At 55.8% G+C, this 16,163-nt stretch overlaps 4 protein-coding genes across 4 annotated transcripts; 1 reads left to right on the top strand and 3 right to left on the bottom strand.

Moving 5' to 3' along the window:
* Positions 1 to 186: 186 nt before the first annotated feature.
* On the bottom strand, positions 187 to 819 carry J7T54_004628 (uncharacterized protein; the record flags this gene model as incomplete). The annotated part of the gene is made up of 2 exons (XM_051503302.1): positions 187 to 350; positions 423 to 819. The coding sequence occupies 2 exons, from the start codon at positions 817 to 819 to the stop codon at positions 187 to 189; spliced, it is 561 nt and encodes a 186-aa protein (XP_051364938.1).
* Positions 820 to 1,799: 980 nt separating this feature from the next.
* On the bottom strand, positions 1,800 to 3,029 carry J7T54_004627 (SAGA-associated factor-like protein; the record flags this gene model as incomplete). The annotated part of the gene is made up of 1 exon (XM_051503301.1): positions 1,800 to 3,029. The coding sequence occupies one exon, from the start codon at positions 3,027 to 3,029 to the stop codon at positions 1,800 to 1,802; it is 1,230 nt and encodes a 409-aa protein (XP_051364937.1).
* A 2,332-nt stretch (positions 3,030 to 5,361) lies between these two features.
* Positions 5,362 to 6,739, top strand: J7T54_004626 (uncharacterized protein; the record flags this gene model as incomplete). The annotated part of the gene is made up of 5 exons (XM_051503300.1): positions 5,362 to 5,627; positions 5,683 to 5,782; positions 5,835 to 5,973; positions 6,027 to 6,235; positions 6,308 to 6,739. 5 exons carry the CDS (start codon positions 5,362 to 5,364, stop codon positions 6,737 to 6,739), a joined length of 1,146 nt encoding a protein of 381 aa, XP_051364936.1.
* A 281-nt stretch (positions 6,740 to 7,020) lies between these two features.
* On the bottom strand, positions 7,021 to 11,802 carry J7T54_004625 (ATPase family protein; the record flags this gene model as incomplete). Its single annotated transcript, XM_051503299.1, has 4 exons — positions 7,021 to 8,730; positions 8,790 to 10,029; positions 10,411 to 11,606; positions 11,653 to 11,802. The coding sequence occupies 4 exons, from the start codon at positions 11,800 to 11,802 to the stop codon at positions 7,021 to 7,023; spliced, it is 4,296 nt and encodes a 1,431-aa protein (XP_051364935.1).
* Between the last annotated feature and the right edge of the window lie 4,361 nt (positions 11,803 to 16,163).

The following is a 16,163-nucleotide window of genomic DNA, read 5'->3' as shown; positions in this document are numbered from 1 at the left end:
TTTGACCACGCTATACCTTGGAAATGAGCTCGCTCGCTGGTGCCAGTCCATGTGCACAGGGTTCCACTCCAGGAGTCTCCGTACCGCAACGCGTGGCAGGCGTTGCTGCGCATCGAGGGGAGGGCAGGCGATTCCGCAATCGGGGGTATCTTGTTCGTTCAGTCGTTCGGTCTACCGCTACATGCTCTACTTCTTAACCGGGGCGGGCGGCGCCTTGACGTTGGCGGAGAGCCACTGCAGGCCGTCGAGAAGACCCTCGCCGGTGGTGGCGCAGCTGGGCACGACGAACCAGATCTTGTCCTTGAGTTTGGAAAGCTGCAGCGCGTCGGTGACTTCTTGGGGTTTCATGGCTACTCGAGTGTCAGCATGGTGTGTGCGTGTCCATCTGGCGGAGAAACACAAGGGGTGGGTGAAACACGCACCGTCAGGCAAATCCTGTTTGTTGGCAAAGACGAGCAGCAGGCTGTCCTTCATCTCCCTATCGTTGATGATGCGGTGCAGCTCCTGCCTCGCCTCATCCATGCGCGCGCGGTCACACGAGTCGATGACAAAGATCAAACCCTGTGTGCCGCTGAAGTAGTGCCTCCAGAGGGGACGGATCTTGTCCTGACCGCCGACGTCCCAGACGTTGAACTTGACGTTCTTGTAGGTCACAGTCTCGACATTGAAGCCGACGGTGGGGATCGTGGTCACGTCCTGGCCGAGCTTGAGCTTGTAGAGGATTGTTGTCTTGCCGGCGGCGTCGAGGCCGAGCATGAGGAGGCGCATTTCCTTGGACCCGAAGATCTTGCCCATCATCTTGGAGAGTTGGCCGCCCATGGTGACGGGTGGCTTGGAAGGCCGGCTCGGGCGGTGGTCGGTCTGCGACTTGGGTAGGAGGCGGCGGTGGTGGAGGAGAGGAGGATGGGTGTATTGCGAGGATAAGCCTTAGGGCTGCACAGGCGAGTAAGGAGCGTCAATGTCTGGCTAGGATACGACGTTAGCTCAGCCGTTTCAAGAACCACATCCCAATAGCCTTATCTGGGGTTCAGGGACAGACGTGTGGGGGAGGGAGTCTTGGTGCTGGTGGTCCAACGGCGGCACGAGGCGGCGTTGACGCGATGGGCGCGTCAATTGGGTCAAGATGCGCATGCATACCTTTTCAGGACTCTGGAATCAGTCAATCTGTCGTTTTGATGCAAGCCCAAGAGAGCGGCGAAGGGTCAGTCGGCTGGTGAACGGATAGATAAACACAACAACGCAACACAGTGACGGGGGCAAATCAGGGATGGGCAAGCATGATTAAAGATGGATGTTGGGCCAGGCCTAATTTCCAGGGGGGGAGGGTCACATTCGCGCTAGCATTGGGCAGCTTGGTCTAGGGTAATCTGGTCAGAGCGGAAGTCGTGCGATTCATGCAGTTCACTGCCGGGGCGGAGCCACAGGCAGAATCGGATAAGGAGAATTAGGAGAAGAGGATTCTCTTCGTACATGCATTGACTATTGGTCACATGGACCAAGCCGCGCACTGGCGGTCATCGTCACATTGCAGATTATGATCACATTGAGAGTCGTGGGGAACGAGGGTCACAGAGGTATGGAGGTGACTGGTCATATTGTGCGCGCGTGCTTTGCTCAAAGTATAAGGTATTAGAATCCTCAAAAGCTTGCTGGGGGCCGCAGCAATTAGCAGCCTAGCTGTTGAATTGTACAAGAAACGCTGTCAACTTTTTCATTCCCCTTTCCTGGCGCATTTGGAGCAGGTATCCGAGGCCGTGATCGACGGGCCAGTCGCTTGCCCACGCTGGCTACTTCCAATGTCACGCTCTGTACTCCAAAACGAACCGGCGCTCTACTTGCTGGAGTGTCGACGAGTCGTTCTCGCCCTCGAATTGCAACTTGACGTTCCCTTCTCCATCCATGCTATGGACCTCGGCTTTATAGAACGTGGTCGTGTGAGGGTATAGGGCCAGGACGGTCGTCTTCGGCTCCCAGTCAGGAAGCGACTTGGCCTGGTCTTCGGGGGTGATGGGGATCATGCTACTGGCGCTCGTCTTGTACTCTTTGGCCTTGCTCTGATCTTCCGGCTCAATGTCCAGCACCTTGTAACGGCGGCTCTTGCCCTCGCCGACGACTTGGGCAACCTCGCCCAAGATCCAGTCCGGGGTACCCTCCCCCGAGATGAACTTGGGCTTGAACGCCACAGAATCCCCCTTTGCGAAGACGACCTTGGAGCGAGCGATGCCAGCACTGCCCGACATTGGCGTCGACACACCGCCAGCGCCGGCTGGCTCAACGCTACCCGACTTGGGCCCTATACTGTCTCGTTCCTTGTCACGCTCCCGGTCCCGGTCACGATCTCGGTCGCGCGTGCTCGCGCGCTCGCCTGCTTTGCCTCGAGAGGGTCCTGGCGCCACGGGGCTGGGTACCGGCGACTCGCCCGGCCCGTCGAACTCGTACAGCGAAGCAGCCGCTGTTGAGTCCCGTGTGGAGGCTCGCTTGTTTGGGCCCGCCTCGTCCTTCTTATTGGCATCCACGAGACCCTTGAGAATGTTGAGTGACTCAATGAGGCCATTGACCTGTGCCAGGTTCTGGTCGCTTTGCTTGACGCCGGACCGACAGAGTTGGTCCATTTCCTTAAGCATGTGACCCGGGACCTTGTCCGCCTCCATGGCGCCAGCTTGCTTGTCCATGTCCACCAGTCTGCTCAGGCCATCCGACTCGGTGTTGACATTCTTGACGAAACCGCCGAGCTGCTTCTTGATGCCGTCCCAGATGTGCGCCTCCTCGCCGCGGTCGCCGTTACCGTTGCCGCCGCCATTGCGGCCAAGCCCCCGGGTCTTCCGTTCCCTGGAACCCATTCCGAGGTCTGCGCGATCTTCTCGTAGGTTGGACACCTCTCGGTCGGATAGGTTTCGTCGGCGTCGCTTGTTCGGGGTGAGGCCTCTTCGACAGTCTTTCTCGAAAGTGGGTGTGCCCGCGTGGCTACTCAGTGCGCTGGCACTGTCTGTTGCATCGCCGGTGCGTTCGTCTTCGGTTCTGTCAGCCATGGGTGGTCGCACGTCGGGCTCGCAACAACCCGCGCGCATGCGCGCGCGAGTTGGGGGGTTTGAGATGAGGCCAGATGCAAAATGGCACGAATTCCAAGCAGCAGCAGACGAGAGAGAATACAACGACAAAGACAGATACACAAACAGACGGATCCCGGTCCAGATATTGAGAAAAGACAAACAGCAACGAGCCGCTGGAGAAATTGTCATTCGTCAAAACTTACCGGGCTGTGGTGGAGATGCCGTTCGCGATGCAGGCAGGGTCCGCGGAGGGCAGATTGCAGCACGTCGTCGGTCGGCGGCGCAACTAATTAGCAGGCAAGCAAGCCAGCCAGCGGTGGGGAAGGATTGACGGCGCGACAGGCGTGCGGGCAGAAGGGAAGACCGGGCGTGAAGAGAGACTCGTGCAGGTGCCTCAACCCATAGTACAGGTTCTGCAGCTCATACAGGTGTAACTTGAGCAAGTGTGAGTAGTGGGTGGTGCATGTAGGGACGAGATCTTGTCAAGATACAGTTCTGGCGATGATGATGATGGTGGGCGCGCGTCAACAAACCCCGAGCGGAGCGCGTGACCCGATCCAAGGGAAGATGGGAAGGAGGGACCGACGGGACTGTGGGGGGAAACAGCCTACCCGGTGCCACCACCTCGGGGGGCTCATGTCTTTGATCATCAAGTCCATGTCGCTGACGCTTCAGCCATCAAGCCTGATACATACCTACGTGTACTTGAGACCAGGATGACTGGTTTAATGGCCACGAAGCGTGTCGGTGTTAACGACGGGGAGAGTCCGCATGTAGTGATACATGCGGCGGTGAATGTCGAGGAAACGCCTATCCTCCTGGGCATCGACGCTGATCTTGGCCCACCCCAGGGGCGGCAACATTTGAGTGATCCAACTCTGTGTGCAGAAAGCGGACCACTCAGCCCTGCACTCTACGCTTGTAATATCTTTCCACCGTCTGAGGCTCCGATCATTAATCGTCGATCGACAGCCACCATTTTCACCTGTCATTCCGGGGAAGCAAATTGTCAGGGCCGCGTGCCGTTTGCCTAGCAAGGACTAGCCTACCACAGTGGCTGATGCCGATCTCTCGTACTGGCCCAGGGGCTGAAGGCCTTGGCGGCGCTCAGCTGACGTAGTTGAAAAGGACAAAATGACCCGAGTGGCGCGCGTTTCCTTCGGCTCCATCAGTGATCAAGCGGCGTGAACAAAAGACAATACCTACCACACTGGCTATTTCCGTTGCGGCGCATCTAATCCTTTTAACCCGTCCGGGTTGGATGGCGGGATTCTTCAATTGGGTTGTACTTAACCAATGCTCTACTTGCTGTTGCACTGATAGCGACTCGTGTCAAGTATGATGACTTGCCAGGGACTGCACTGAACTGTCATAGAATTAACGCTGGAAAGGTTGTGTGGAGCATGGCATGCGTCAATCCATGGTGACTCGGCTCCAAATGATCTTCGACGATCAATGTCTGAAGACTGCCCTCTGCCGTCTGGGAGCAGGGTTTTTACTCAAGTCCCTTGTCGACCCAAGCTGGGTATCGGGGAGTGGTCAAAGTACGTACAAGTAGTACAAATAATACGTGTAGACCAGTAGGTCAGTGGCGCCAGATCATACGCCACTAGCGGTCTTGGATCATTTGGATGTGTCAACCGCGTGCGCGTAAAGTACACAGTGGTCCAGCGCCGGCTTTGGCCGCATACTGCAAAAGTTGCTGAACTTTCATGAGGCAACAATGGCCAGCATGTGGTTGACTCAGTCCAAGCGGCATCTCCAGTGAGATCTTGTGTGGTAATATATAGGGACCAGGGTGACGATGCAATGGACAATATCAGGCTGTCGAGAGGACTTGAAGCTTCTAATGACAGACTACTTAATTACAGTACGTACAAGCTATACATGGCTTACTTACCAGGGACCAGGGACCAGGTCCGGGCAACAGTGCCGTTCGTGTGGCCGACAGGAAAACCCCTGAACCGCACGCAAGTAGTAATTAGGACGGTAGACCCGTCCCGTGCTGATCTCTGTAGTCTCGACTCGCCTTGTACAGTTGCCAGTCCTATAACGACCACACGTCGTCTCGTGGCAAACAACGTCCTCTGGATCGGCGACAGTCCGGTTGGGCGAATGACTCGTGGGATGCAACATAGCAGTTCAGAGTTGGCTTAAGTAGGCTCTTCCCCCCACATGGAGCCTCGCCGAGCTCGCATGCTGTACAATGCATAAAGAATAAGGGACGCACCCGATCTCCTGGATCTGTTCCCCCAATGCTCCTCCCTGTCGCCTTGGCTGCTCGAGATAGTACACACGCGCACTTGTCAACATGGCAACCTCCCAGGTGGAGGGCTTCACACTGCTTGGCCTGTCCATCGCCATTGTCTTCATTCGAATCCTCATACGGCTGAGACAGGTCGGCCTCCGGAACCTCACCGCCGATGACTACTTAATGCTGGGGGCGCTGGTCCCTTACATTGCCGAGACGGCGCTGGCGCACGATGTTGTTGCCAGGTACAACGGTCTGACCAACAGTGGCTTGACCGATGCCCAGCGGGCAGCCCTGTCTCCGGACAGTGAAGAATATGCTTGGAGGTATGATCTCCTCTGCCGTGGTTGTAAACGAGCGGCCGTGCTGACAGACGTACAGAGTTGGTGGATCCAAGGTCCAAGTGGCAGGCTGGTGTGTCTACGTGTCAGTCATATGGTTCGTTAAGGCCTCTCTCTGTGCCTTCTATTCCAGGTTGACGGTAAAGACAAACAAGAGCGCGGGTGGAAATCCACTGCTGACATATTTTCTAGGAATCCGTCAACGGATATCGCAACCGGATCATCTCTGGATATGTCCTCATCGGCGCCTCGTATCTCGCTTTGATCTTGTCTCTCTTACTCAGCTGCCAACCCTTCCACCACTTCTGGCAGATCAACCCGAATCCCGGCAGTGCGCAGCATCATCATAACCTTTCGGTGGGCACGCGGACTAACACTGCCCAGATTTATGCCAACCCGCCATCTCGAAGGTATACGTCCTCCTCACCGTCATCCTGAACGTTTTGACGGACGTCTATCTCATCCTCATCCCCATCCCCATGCTGTGGAGCGCTCGTCTGCCCACAATCAAGAAGCTGAGTCTCTGCGTCGTCTTCTCTGGCGCAATCTTCGTCATGACCGCTGGCATTCTCCGTGGCGTCCTCATCCTGAAGGTACGTGCCTGCTCTGATCAAACGTCACACCGACCCACGTCGTATCTGACTATCTAACTTGTGTGTGCGCAGGACCCCATCAACGGCCCAAAGCAAGGCTCGTCATGGGCCGTCCGAGAATCCTTCGTTGCGGTCGCCACCTCCAATCTCCCCATGATCTGGGGCTGGCTCCAGACCAGACTCAAGCCCTTCCTCGGCTCCCTCCTCTCCTCGCAGTCGGGCAAGCGCCGCGAAGGTCCCAGCGCGGGCAGCATCATGCTCGCCAACACCAACGACAACACCGGCCGCGGCGGGTGCACGACGCTGGTGAGCGTCAACCGGGATGCCGATGGGAGCACGCACGCACTGCGCACGGACGGTCAGGGGATGGACTATGACGGCGGGCATGCTTCTGGCGGGGGCATCAAGAAGGAGGTTGCCATCTCCGTGTCGTCGACGCTGGCACAGAGTACACCCTCGGACAGCGGGAAAGGCGTATCGCGGGAATACAACCCGAACTTTTGAAATGCGATAATAAAAGCAGCAGCACCGGGAGGAGACGCATGGATGCTTGGGGCTTTCGAACTCGATGGCGTTTTCACTCTCTTATTTGCTTTGCAAAGGGGCCATGTGGTCTGCTGTTGAGCTCACAACTAGTTCCCGATACCCATTCAAAGTGTATGCCTTACGAGTCAAGTCTTCCTTTGCTCTTCGTACACACACATTACTCTGCCGAGTTGTCAAGAAAGTATGGTAGATGTTCTTGTATTGCTCATTTTGACAATTGTTCCCCCTTGCACCATCTATCAAGCACCTTTCAAGAAAACACTCTGGCATGGGCCCAAATAGCTGTGCCTCAACCCCCCAAAGTCCACCATGATCTTCTCCAGCAGCAACTCCGCGTAGTATGGTCTATAAAGCACCACATGCTGCCCATCCTTTCCAGAAGGCAGGCTGAAGCTGACTTCGCGTGTCCAGACGAGGTCCTGCACGGCAACAGGCCAGCCATCGGGCAGCTCACCCCTCTCGGGGCATGTAAGTAGTTGCACGGCCTCCTGGACCTCATCGTCGAGGCCAATGTCGAAGCGCAAGGGGTCGTCAGGTCGCACTTCGAGACACATTGTAAAGAGAAGCGTAATGGTCACCTTGGTAGGTGCCGAGAAGGCGTAGATGGGAAATTGCATAAACTCCACCTTGCCGGACGTCCCAGGTGAAATGGTCACTGCTCCTGAGCCAGTGCGGCCGAGCAGAGGGTACAACTCGTAGCCGGTGGGTGGTTCGTGGGCGGCCGGCTCGATCACGACCACACCATCCGCCTCTACAAAGCCAGTTGTTCCCGGGGGGGCCCGACGGTTGTCAATGGGCAGATGGACGTTCTCGTAGTATCCGGATGGGGACTGCACATGGATCACAACGGTTCCCGTAAAGTCCTCTGGTACTTTCTCCCACTCAACGGCGACGGTGATGCGGGCGTCGCTCTCGTCATCGGGGGTCGACGTCCCGCTTGTGGCGCTCAGGGTGATCCAGGGCTGATCAGCGGCCACCTCCCATTCAACGCTGACTGCGCCTCTCGAGAAGATCTCAAAGAATCGCTCAGCTGGGCCGTACGGACTCATCAAGGGAAACGTTAGGCCCGGAATCAGATCACCCTTGGAGGGATGCGTGTAGTCCGATTCCTCGTTCGTCAAGCCAGGTCGAACACCACCATGGCCCTCCACGAAGACACCAATCTGCCCAAAGACGCGGTTGGTGTTCTGCCTCTTCTGGACGTAGCTCATCCCCGTGATCATGTCTCGTGAGGGGGCGTGCCATGTCTCGGTGCTGTAGCCGTAGTGAGGTTGTGACATGATGTGGTTCCACTTGTCTCCTGTCCAGGGGTTGTTGTGGAATTGTTCCTGGAGGTCGAAATCCTCATCTAAAAGTTCGAGGGCTCTCTTTGCCAAGACATTGGTCGTGTTGCGTCGTTGGAGCCCGTAGAGTTGGTTCTGTGCTTGTGCCGTTCTCAGCGCGGTGAAGATACGCGAGGCCTTGATCGGATGCAGCACAAGTTGGAAGAAGGCGGCCTTTTGGTGATCTGGAACCTGCTCAAAGAGTGATTGGACGTCCTTCTCCAGAGCAAGCCACTTTTCTAAAATGGACTCGGCTTCTCTATAGTTGACGATGGAGAACACATCAGGCTCAATGTGCTCATGGCGCCTTAGGGCAATCAGTCTGTCGTGGCGGTACAGCAATTTGGTGATGGCATCTGCATGGTATTTTCCAAACTCTCGCATGGTATATGTTGAGAAAAAGGACTCGACGTTTTTCCGTTGTACACTGTTGATGTCCCAAGCCAGAGCCAACGCAAAGGAACTGGGCATCTCCATGGGTTTGATGTCGCCGACATTGAACACCCATGCCTGCTGGATACCATTGCGATACGCGGCTGTGAGCTGCTGCTGCACCTTGCCGAGAGGACTCGAGTTGATCCACTTGTAGCTTCGGGGGCGGCCAACGTACTCGAGGTGGTAGTACAACTGGAAATCAGGTTAGCAACAAGATTCCGCACATACTCCCCATCAGCGGGATCACTGACCCCAATGCCCCCTTTCCGCTTGCTTTCTTCGGCCGTGGGGAATCTCCTGACATTTCCAAAGTTGTCATCCGTAAACATCAGCGTGATGTCCTCCGGCACCTGGAGACCCCTCTCGTACTGCAGCTGTGTCTCCTTGTAGAGTGCGAAGACCTGCGGGACGCCATCTCCCCTGCCATATACCGACTTAAATATGTCTCTCTGCGTGTCCAGGACCTCCTGCAGCGTTCGTTGCGGGTCTTTGGCAATAATACGCTTGTCGCCATTGCCTCGCATGCCCATCGTCACGATGGACTCGTAGGGCCGCGCTCGCTGCGCACCGACCTCAAAGTACTCTTTCACAGCGTCTTCGTTCTCTTCCCAAGACCAGACGCCCTTGTTGGCAGTGCGCCATTCCGTCATCCCCCGCTGCATCGGCTCGTGGTGAGACGTCGACATGACAATGCCATATGTGTCGGCGAGCTCTTGATTCCGCGGATCGTCCTCAAAAAAGGAACTCCCCGGCCACGGGAACCCAGACCACATGGCTGGCCAGAGAAAATTGGCTTTCATTCGAAGAAGCAGCTCGAATACCCGAACATAGAACTCTGAAGTGTACTTTGGGCCAATTTTCTCGTGAACCCAGTCCGTCAAACAGGGTGTTTCGTCGTTGATGAAGATACCCCGATACTTCACACTCGGCTCACCTTGGATTAAGGGGCCCGGGAGGGCGTAGATGTGCCTCACCGTCTTGATCGGTACGTCAGCCCACCAATACCACGGCGACACGCCCATCTGCTCGGTCAGGGTGTACACGCCGAATATGGCGCCTCTTTTGTCACTTCCGGCTACCACGTAGACCTTTTTGACCGAAGGCCACGGGCTGTCTTGCACGTGGCAGCGGAACGTCTCCCATTTGCCCTCCAGCCTGGTGATCTCGCGGGCGTGCTCACTCATGTCGTCGAAGTAGCGACATTTCTGCACGCTCCCAACGACAATGACAGCGTCTCCCTGTGGAATCTTGTTCTGGTCTTGGATGACGCTTGATGCGCGACCGGTGACCTTTTCAAGGTCAGAGGCGAAATTGCTCGCCGCCAAGCGGACCCCTTCAAATTCGTCCGGATGAAGGAGGATGGGAAGACCGCCAAGGTCAAGAGCCCCATGCTCTTGGTCCAAGCTGACGATTGACTCTTCAAACATCTTATCCTTGGTCTTCTTTGGTGCTGTCGGGACGTCTTTGGAGCGCGCGGGCAAAATAAATGGCCTGCGAAGAGATGTATCAGGAAGAGAAGGGAAGCAGCAATGCAGTGCAGAGAGCTCCGACTACGCGAGTAGCGCACGTCTCGTAAATGAGGTCTCCCATGAAATACATCAGCGTCGAGAAATATGGGGGCGCGCGGAGAAGAACGCGGAGAAACGACGCTAATTGCTCTGCGAAGAAGGTAACTGTCGGCGCGCTGCTCCTCTGCTCGCTCCACGGGGCAACGAGAGCCGAAGGAATGATCTTTAAACGTCTATTAGTTGCACGGTATCTCCACTATAGGGAAGCGGCCACTCCGCCTGGAATGCTGATCCTGGTATCCCGAGGGCAGTACTGTTACCGATAACCCGGCTCGACCACACAGAGACCCTGCGCTCTTGTTACAGCTTCTGCTTGTCTTCTCCGATCTCGCAGAATGCCTTGAACGTCACGAACTCGTCCTCCTTGCCGCCCTGTGCCTCGAGCACCACCTCGGCTGTGGCGCCCACAAAGTACACGAAGCCTTCCTCCATAGGCTCGCTCTTTGGCCCAACCGATATCTTTCCTTTGTCATTCGTGCAGATGATGATACTGGGCCCAGACAAGGGCTCAAAGGTCGCCCTGCTGCCCTCACCTCCGCACAAAGAGGTCCTGACGACAGCAAACTCCTCAATGGGCGGATCGTACAGTTGAATTTGGGAGCTGGCGCTGTACGCAGCGCGGTTGAGGGTGGCATAGGGGTAGTCCGTAGCCTTCATCTTTTGCTCCTCGATCGGCGCAAAGTTGTACGTCAGCATGTCGATGAGGGTGTCAGTATCCTTGAACTTGGGTGTCAGGCCGGCGCGCACGACATTGTCCGACGCCGCCATGCATTCGATGATGTCGCCGGACAGGTAGGCATGAATGTCATCCGCCACGAGGAACATTGCCTCGCCCGGCTGCAGCGTGACGTAGTTGAGGAAGAAGAGCACGAAGATGCCAATGTCGTTCTCAAAGGATTTGTGTAGACGCATGACCAGGTCGGAAAGCACTTCGCCCGAGGCTGAAGGGAGTCCACCCTTTGCAAAGTCTTTGCCCTCGTTCGTGGCGAGCTCCGTCAGGTTGGGCATTTCCTTTGCCACATCGTCCGCGGACGAGGTCATGAGACCCGCAAACGCCTTTTGCAGAGCCTTCTTCTGCGTGTCTTTGTTCGCACCGTCGTCCCTGGCGACCTTGATGAATTCCGTTGCCGCCTCATCGCCGACCATGCGCTTCAAGGGCGCGATGCTTTCCAGAAAGTGTGCAATCTCGGGGAGGGGCCTGAAGCCACAAAGGCCCTCAAAAGGTGTGATGGCAATTGTCATTTCCGGTTTGTGGTTGTCGTCGGGGTAGTTCTTAGAATCTTGCGCGTGCAGCTGCTCGGCAAGCTTCTTGTTCGGGTGCGCCTGGATGGACAAGGCCTTGTTGATCGAGAGCACCTTGAAGAGGAACGGCAAACGGTCGCCATATTTCTCGGTGATGTGTGTAGACAGGAGAGCTTTGTTGTGCTCAAAAAGCTCGTTCAGAGTGCGGCCAGTGTCGACGTGCTTGGATGGGTTCTTGGGGTGGCTACCCATCCAGAGCTGGAGAGTTAGCGGGAACGTGAATGGCGTGTCACAGCTGGCACACCTCAGCATACGGCTTCTCGGACTCGATCTTGAGGTCATCGGAAGGTGTCGCAGCGGCAAAGCGCGCAGCTGCCGAGTCGTTGCCGACCTTGCCCCATTCGTAGGAGTTGACACCACATTGAAGGCGCAAAAGGGGCACGGGGAGAACCATAATGTCAGCCGACGGAGAGCGAAGCCGTCAACTATTGCGAGGGACGTGTGGTGGTCTGACGCTGCTGAGATGAGGTGATGAGTGAGTGTTGTTATTGGGAGAGTGAAGATTATGCCGGCCAGAAAAATGGCTGTCAACTGGGCTTTGTGCCGGCTCCCATAGCGTCATAGCCTGCCATGGCAAGATTATACCGAGCACGGAGGGCTGCTACGTAGACTACCTAGATCTTGTAATTATGACGGTACTACAGTTTCCGCCTCAACGACGCAGAGCGTAGTACGTACGTAAATTAGAATGTCCGTTCGCTGAGCAGTCATGGAAAACCCCGCCAGGCCATCGGTAATCACCCCGCGGTGGGACATCTCTTGTCGCCAAAGCAACTAGGATTGGACGGGAGCGTTTGTTAACAAATTGCCGGCGACAATAGGCGTGAAGGTGTTAGTCTTCGTGAAGCTGAGGCGTTTCAGGAAACAGTAAATCCAAGTCCCTCACTCCTCACTTGGCCCGACAGCGCCTCGCGCGTAGAATGGACCGCAGTAGTAGCCAGGCTGCTGCTGTGTTAATGTTCACCCCAAATTGCATAACGCGAAGGTACATGTAGTCTTCTCAGACGGTGCCGGATACGGCGGTAGGTGATGCGGACACTTTCTTTACCTCTTAAGATGAAGGGTCCCTCGGGGGCGTGATGGCTCCCACGATCCAATCCTCGAGGGAACAGCTCCAACCCTTCACGCCATTATCTTTTTCCTGCCACGCTGTGGCCACCACCAAAGCAGCGGTAGCAATAAGGCCTCTCATCATCAGTCGCTCAGCCACCCAACTTTCCATCAGAATTCCACCGCGTGCGGCCATGAGACGCTCTCGTAAGTGAAACGTCCCACGACCCAACCAGCCACTCCAAGCTTGACAGACAGTTCTGTGTCCCAGTTCCCTTTTCACCGTCCGCATACATTTTCACCTCCCGGCATGCCAAAAATAAACAAAACCACGAAAATCCTGCCACTGTCGGTCAAGAGATCCGAAGGCTCGTTGAGTGGTCTACTCTAATGCAGATGCAAGGAACGAGACACCCGCCATTAGTCCAGAACCCCCCCCCCCCAACTACACGCGCGATGCAAGTAAAAGCAGATAACGACAAAATACGAAACAAAGACGAAGACTCGAAGAAAAGAGAAGTGGAGTCTCGGGTCTTGTACGACACGCCGCGCGGCAGCCTTCGCCGGGTCCTGCAGCCACAATGGTAAGTGACCAAGGAATTTCCTGTACATATTTGTTCCAAACGACGACGACAGATCCCCAACTCAAGAAGCGGGCCTTGCTTGACCTCCAGCAACAGCCCCTTGCAGGATTGTTGGTGCGTGTCAGTGTGCTGTGGCATGTTGATCAATGCGCAGCCATCACGCACGCTGAGTTGCCTTGCTCATCTCATGCAGACCACGAATAGCATCGTATGTAGAGTAGCTCTCGGTATTGGTGCTATTTTCAGGGGTGTTCGAGCGCTTGTGCCACGCACACGGTTCGATCCCATTCATGTCAGTCGCGCATGTCTGCTCCGTTGGGGAACATGAGGATGGCGATGAGCTGTCGAAGCCGGCTGATCCGTAGCCTGAGGTAGACCCCATGCCGGTATACGTACTTGGTGGCGAGGGCTTGCTGTACGCAGTCCCATCGTTGTGACGGGTGTAGTTGGGTGGAGAGCCATCGGGGGGAGATTGGTCGCCTCGCGCGCCATCGGGAAGCCCTCGGGCAACGCTAAGGAACCATGGGCTTTCGGAAACAGCAGCATGTTGAGCTTGAGGTTCTGCGACCGACATGGCAGGACCATGGACATGGTAGCCGAAACCCCCCTGATTCAAGCTTGGCATTGCCTTCATGTTTGGCAAATGGGCCTGTTCATACACTGCCAAATATCGTGGCTCTGGGGGCGCGTGGGAACAAGCAGCAGTACTGTACATGTTTTGGGTCGGGTAGCCGTGCGGTTGCTGCTCGGGGACTGGTTCGAAGTTTTGGGGACCCCAGTCGAGGTAGCCTCGGGGACCATAGGTGTGCGCGCCGCTGTCTCTGTACTGCATTGGGTCGACCTGTCCCGAACCCCAGAGGGCTGCGCCGTCATGGTATGCGGTTGCTGAGAGAAGATGCGGCTGTGTACTAGGCAGGCTCGGGAAGCTTCCACTGCTTTGAGCTCGAGACCTGTGCTGGTTATAGCCGTACGCAGGATCGTTGTCCTTGAGCAAAGTAGTTTCTAGAGCGTGCGGCTGTGGCCCTGTCAGTGTCACCGTACGGCTTGTTATGACCACGGACTTACTCTGAGGAATTGGCAGACCGTGACGCCCGCGTTGCGGCAGTTGACGCATGCCTCCCCTTGGCCATTGTCACCGCTACAGCGTATCTTCCGTTTCCGACAACGACCACACTGCCGGCTGGTCAGCTCATAAACAGATACCAAAGCGAGGTAAAGAATGACCTTACGGCCACTGGAATCCTCTTCCGAGCGCCATTGTCCTCGGAGCCCGTCGACATGCTTCCGTTTCTCGAGATGAGATAAGACGATGAGCGCCCACTGCCTCCACTTCTACGATGGTCTGCGTACGTTGAGGGAAGGGTACTTCGCAGCGGGTCGAACCGACGGCTGTTTGAGAAGGGATGGCAGGCATGTACGACCATGGTATGGCAAAAATGAATCGTCCTGGTGTCTTCAAACCACCACACTCTGGCGAGTTCCAAGTGGGATTTGACTCGAACGAAGAGGAAGACAAAGTTATTCGAGGGACGTAAGTGCTTCCTGGGGTGAAATTTGAAAATGAAAGAGACAGAGACCCAAGTCTTGTCGTTGAGGGTGTACTTGTTTGTTATATCTGCCTCTATACCACACACCCAAGAGAATCTTTTCCTGGCGTATATCTTCCCACTGCTACTGCCAATGCATGCTTGCTTGTTGTTTGTTCCGTATCCCGTGAAGCCATTGTCCAGTAATTTGCAACAACACGCCGAAAAGGGGGATCCACAGAGGCAATCGCCCACTGTGTTGAAGCATAGATAGGGACCTTTGTGTTGCTCTGCCTATCTAGTACCCACATGATGCTCTTCAATTTGCGTCGACAGTAACACAACCGAATGCAGAAACACAAGCTGGGGTCAACCCCCAGTCGCCAACGTAATGCAGGCCATCCATCGGTCGTAGCAGCAGCACTAGCAGCACTAGCAGCAGAGTAACTTGGTCATGTCAGCACGTCTACTCCCAGGAGGCCACAGCCTTGCCAGATGTCGACACAGAGATGGGGGGCTCGACGTGGACGGATTCTCACGAGTCGGCGTCGTGCATGTATGGTGACCCTTGACAGCATGTAGCATGCGAGGCACGTTCGGATGCGGAAACAGTGAGCGTACACCCGACCTCTAGGCTGACAAAAGGGCTGCGTCTCGTCATTTTGATCGTTTCTCACTTCAGCCCGCAGAACTAGGGAGCGGATGCGTTTGATGTCGTCTGTCAGCGAGTCTACGGGCATAGAAAGGTTTGGACAGGTCGGTTCGCTCCGAGTCCGACGAATTTTGACTCCCACACATATTGTTTAGCACGTCGAGGTGGAACATTGCTGCCGACACACCATGCATGTCATCATCGACGACAATCAGTGCACTTCCCAGCGTAGACCAGGATGAGAAACACGATTCACCTGTGGCGACATGAACGTGACGCAAGTGTCTAACCAAATGTATTGTGTTACCGTTCTTTTGACAGCGATCATAGGCCCATGTTCAAGAAGGCCTGAGAATCCTGCATTGTTCTGCAGCTTCGCCAGAGTGTTGTTCACCGACCACCAACACGGGACTCGAAAGCGCAGGGATAATGATTGACCGCCATTCGTTGGCATACACTTTCCGGACTGATCCAGATCGACCAGATGTGATTTATCGAAGGGTCTGCCTGCGGGTTGTTGCGCTGCTAGTGGCGGGAGGGGCCTTGCCCCGTGTGTCGTGTTTGCCTGTGTGGCTGGCCACAAACAATGACAGGTCCGTTCTGGCCTGGTAAAACGAACACAGACTGATCAATAGGAAGACGTGCCACTTCTTCCCGGGCAGATGGGCTGCTTTCACAGCACATCAAGTTTGTACCGAGCCACGCTTGCTCTTGTAGTATCTCTGCATGCACACGTGCATGAGGCTGCATGTGTTGAGAGCAAGGTTGATGCTTCTCGGTACTCCGAAACACCTCTTAGCGAAATATTGGAAATTTGTTGTCTCTCGTCGCGCGAGGCTTGTGACCCTGGCTCGAGCCTTGCCCTACAGGTGCGTCTGCACACCCTGAATCAGCTGGGGTGCGTGGTGTGCGTGCCATCGATGCCACCCTGCCTTGACGCAAA

This window comes from Emericellopsis cladophorae (genome assembly GCF_022114955.1).
Source record: "Emericellopsis cladophorae strain MUM 19.33 chromosome Unknown NODE_5_length_938552_cov_118_678949, whole genome shotgun sequence".
Classification (NCBI taxonomy): domain Eukaryota; kingdom Fungi; phylum Ascomycota; class Sordariomycetes; order Hypocreales; family Bionectriaceae; genus Emericellopsis; species Emericellopsis cladophorae.
This window is presented reverse-complemented; position numbering and strand designations above follow the sequence as displayed.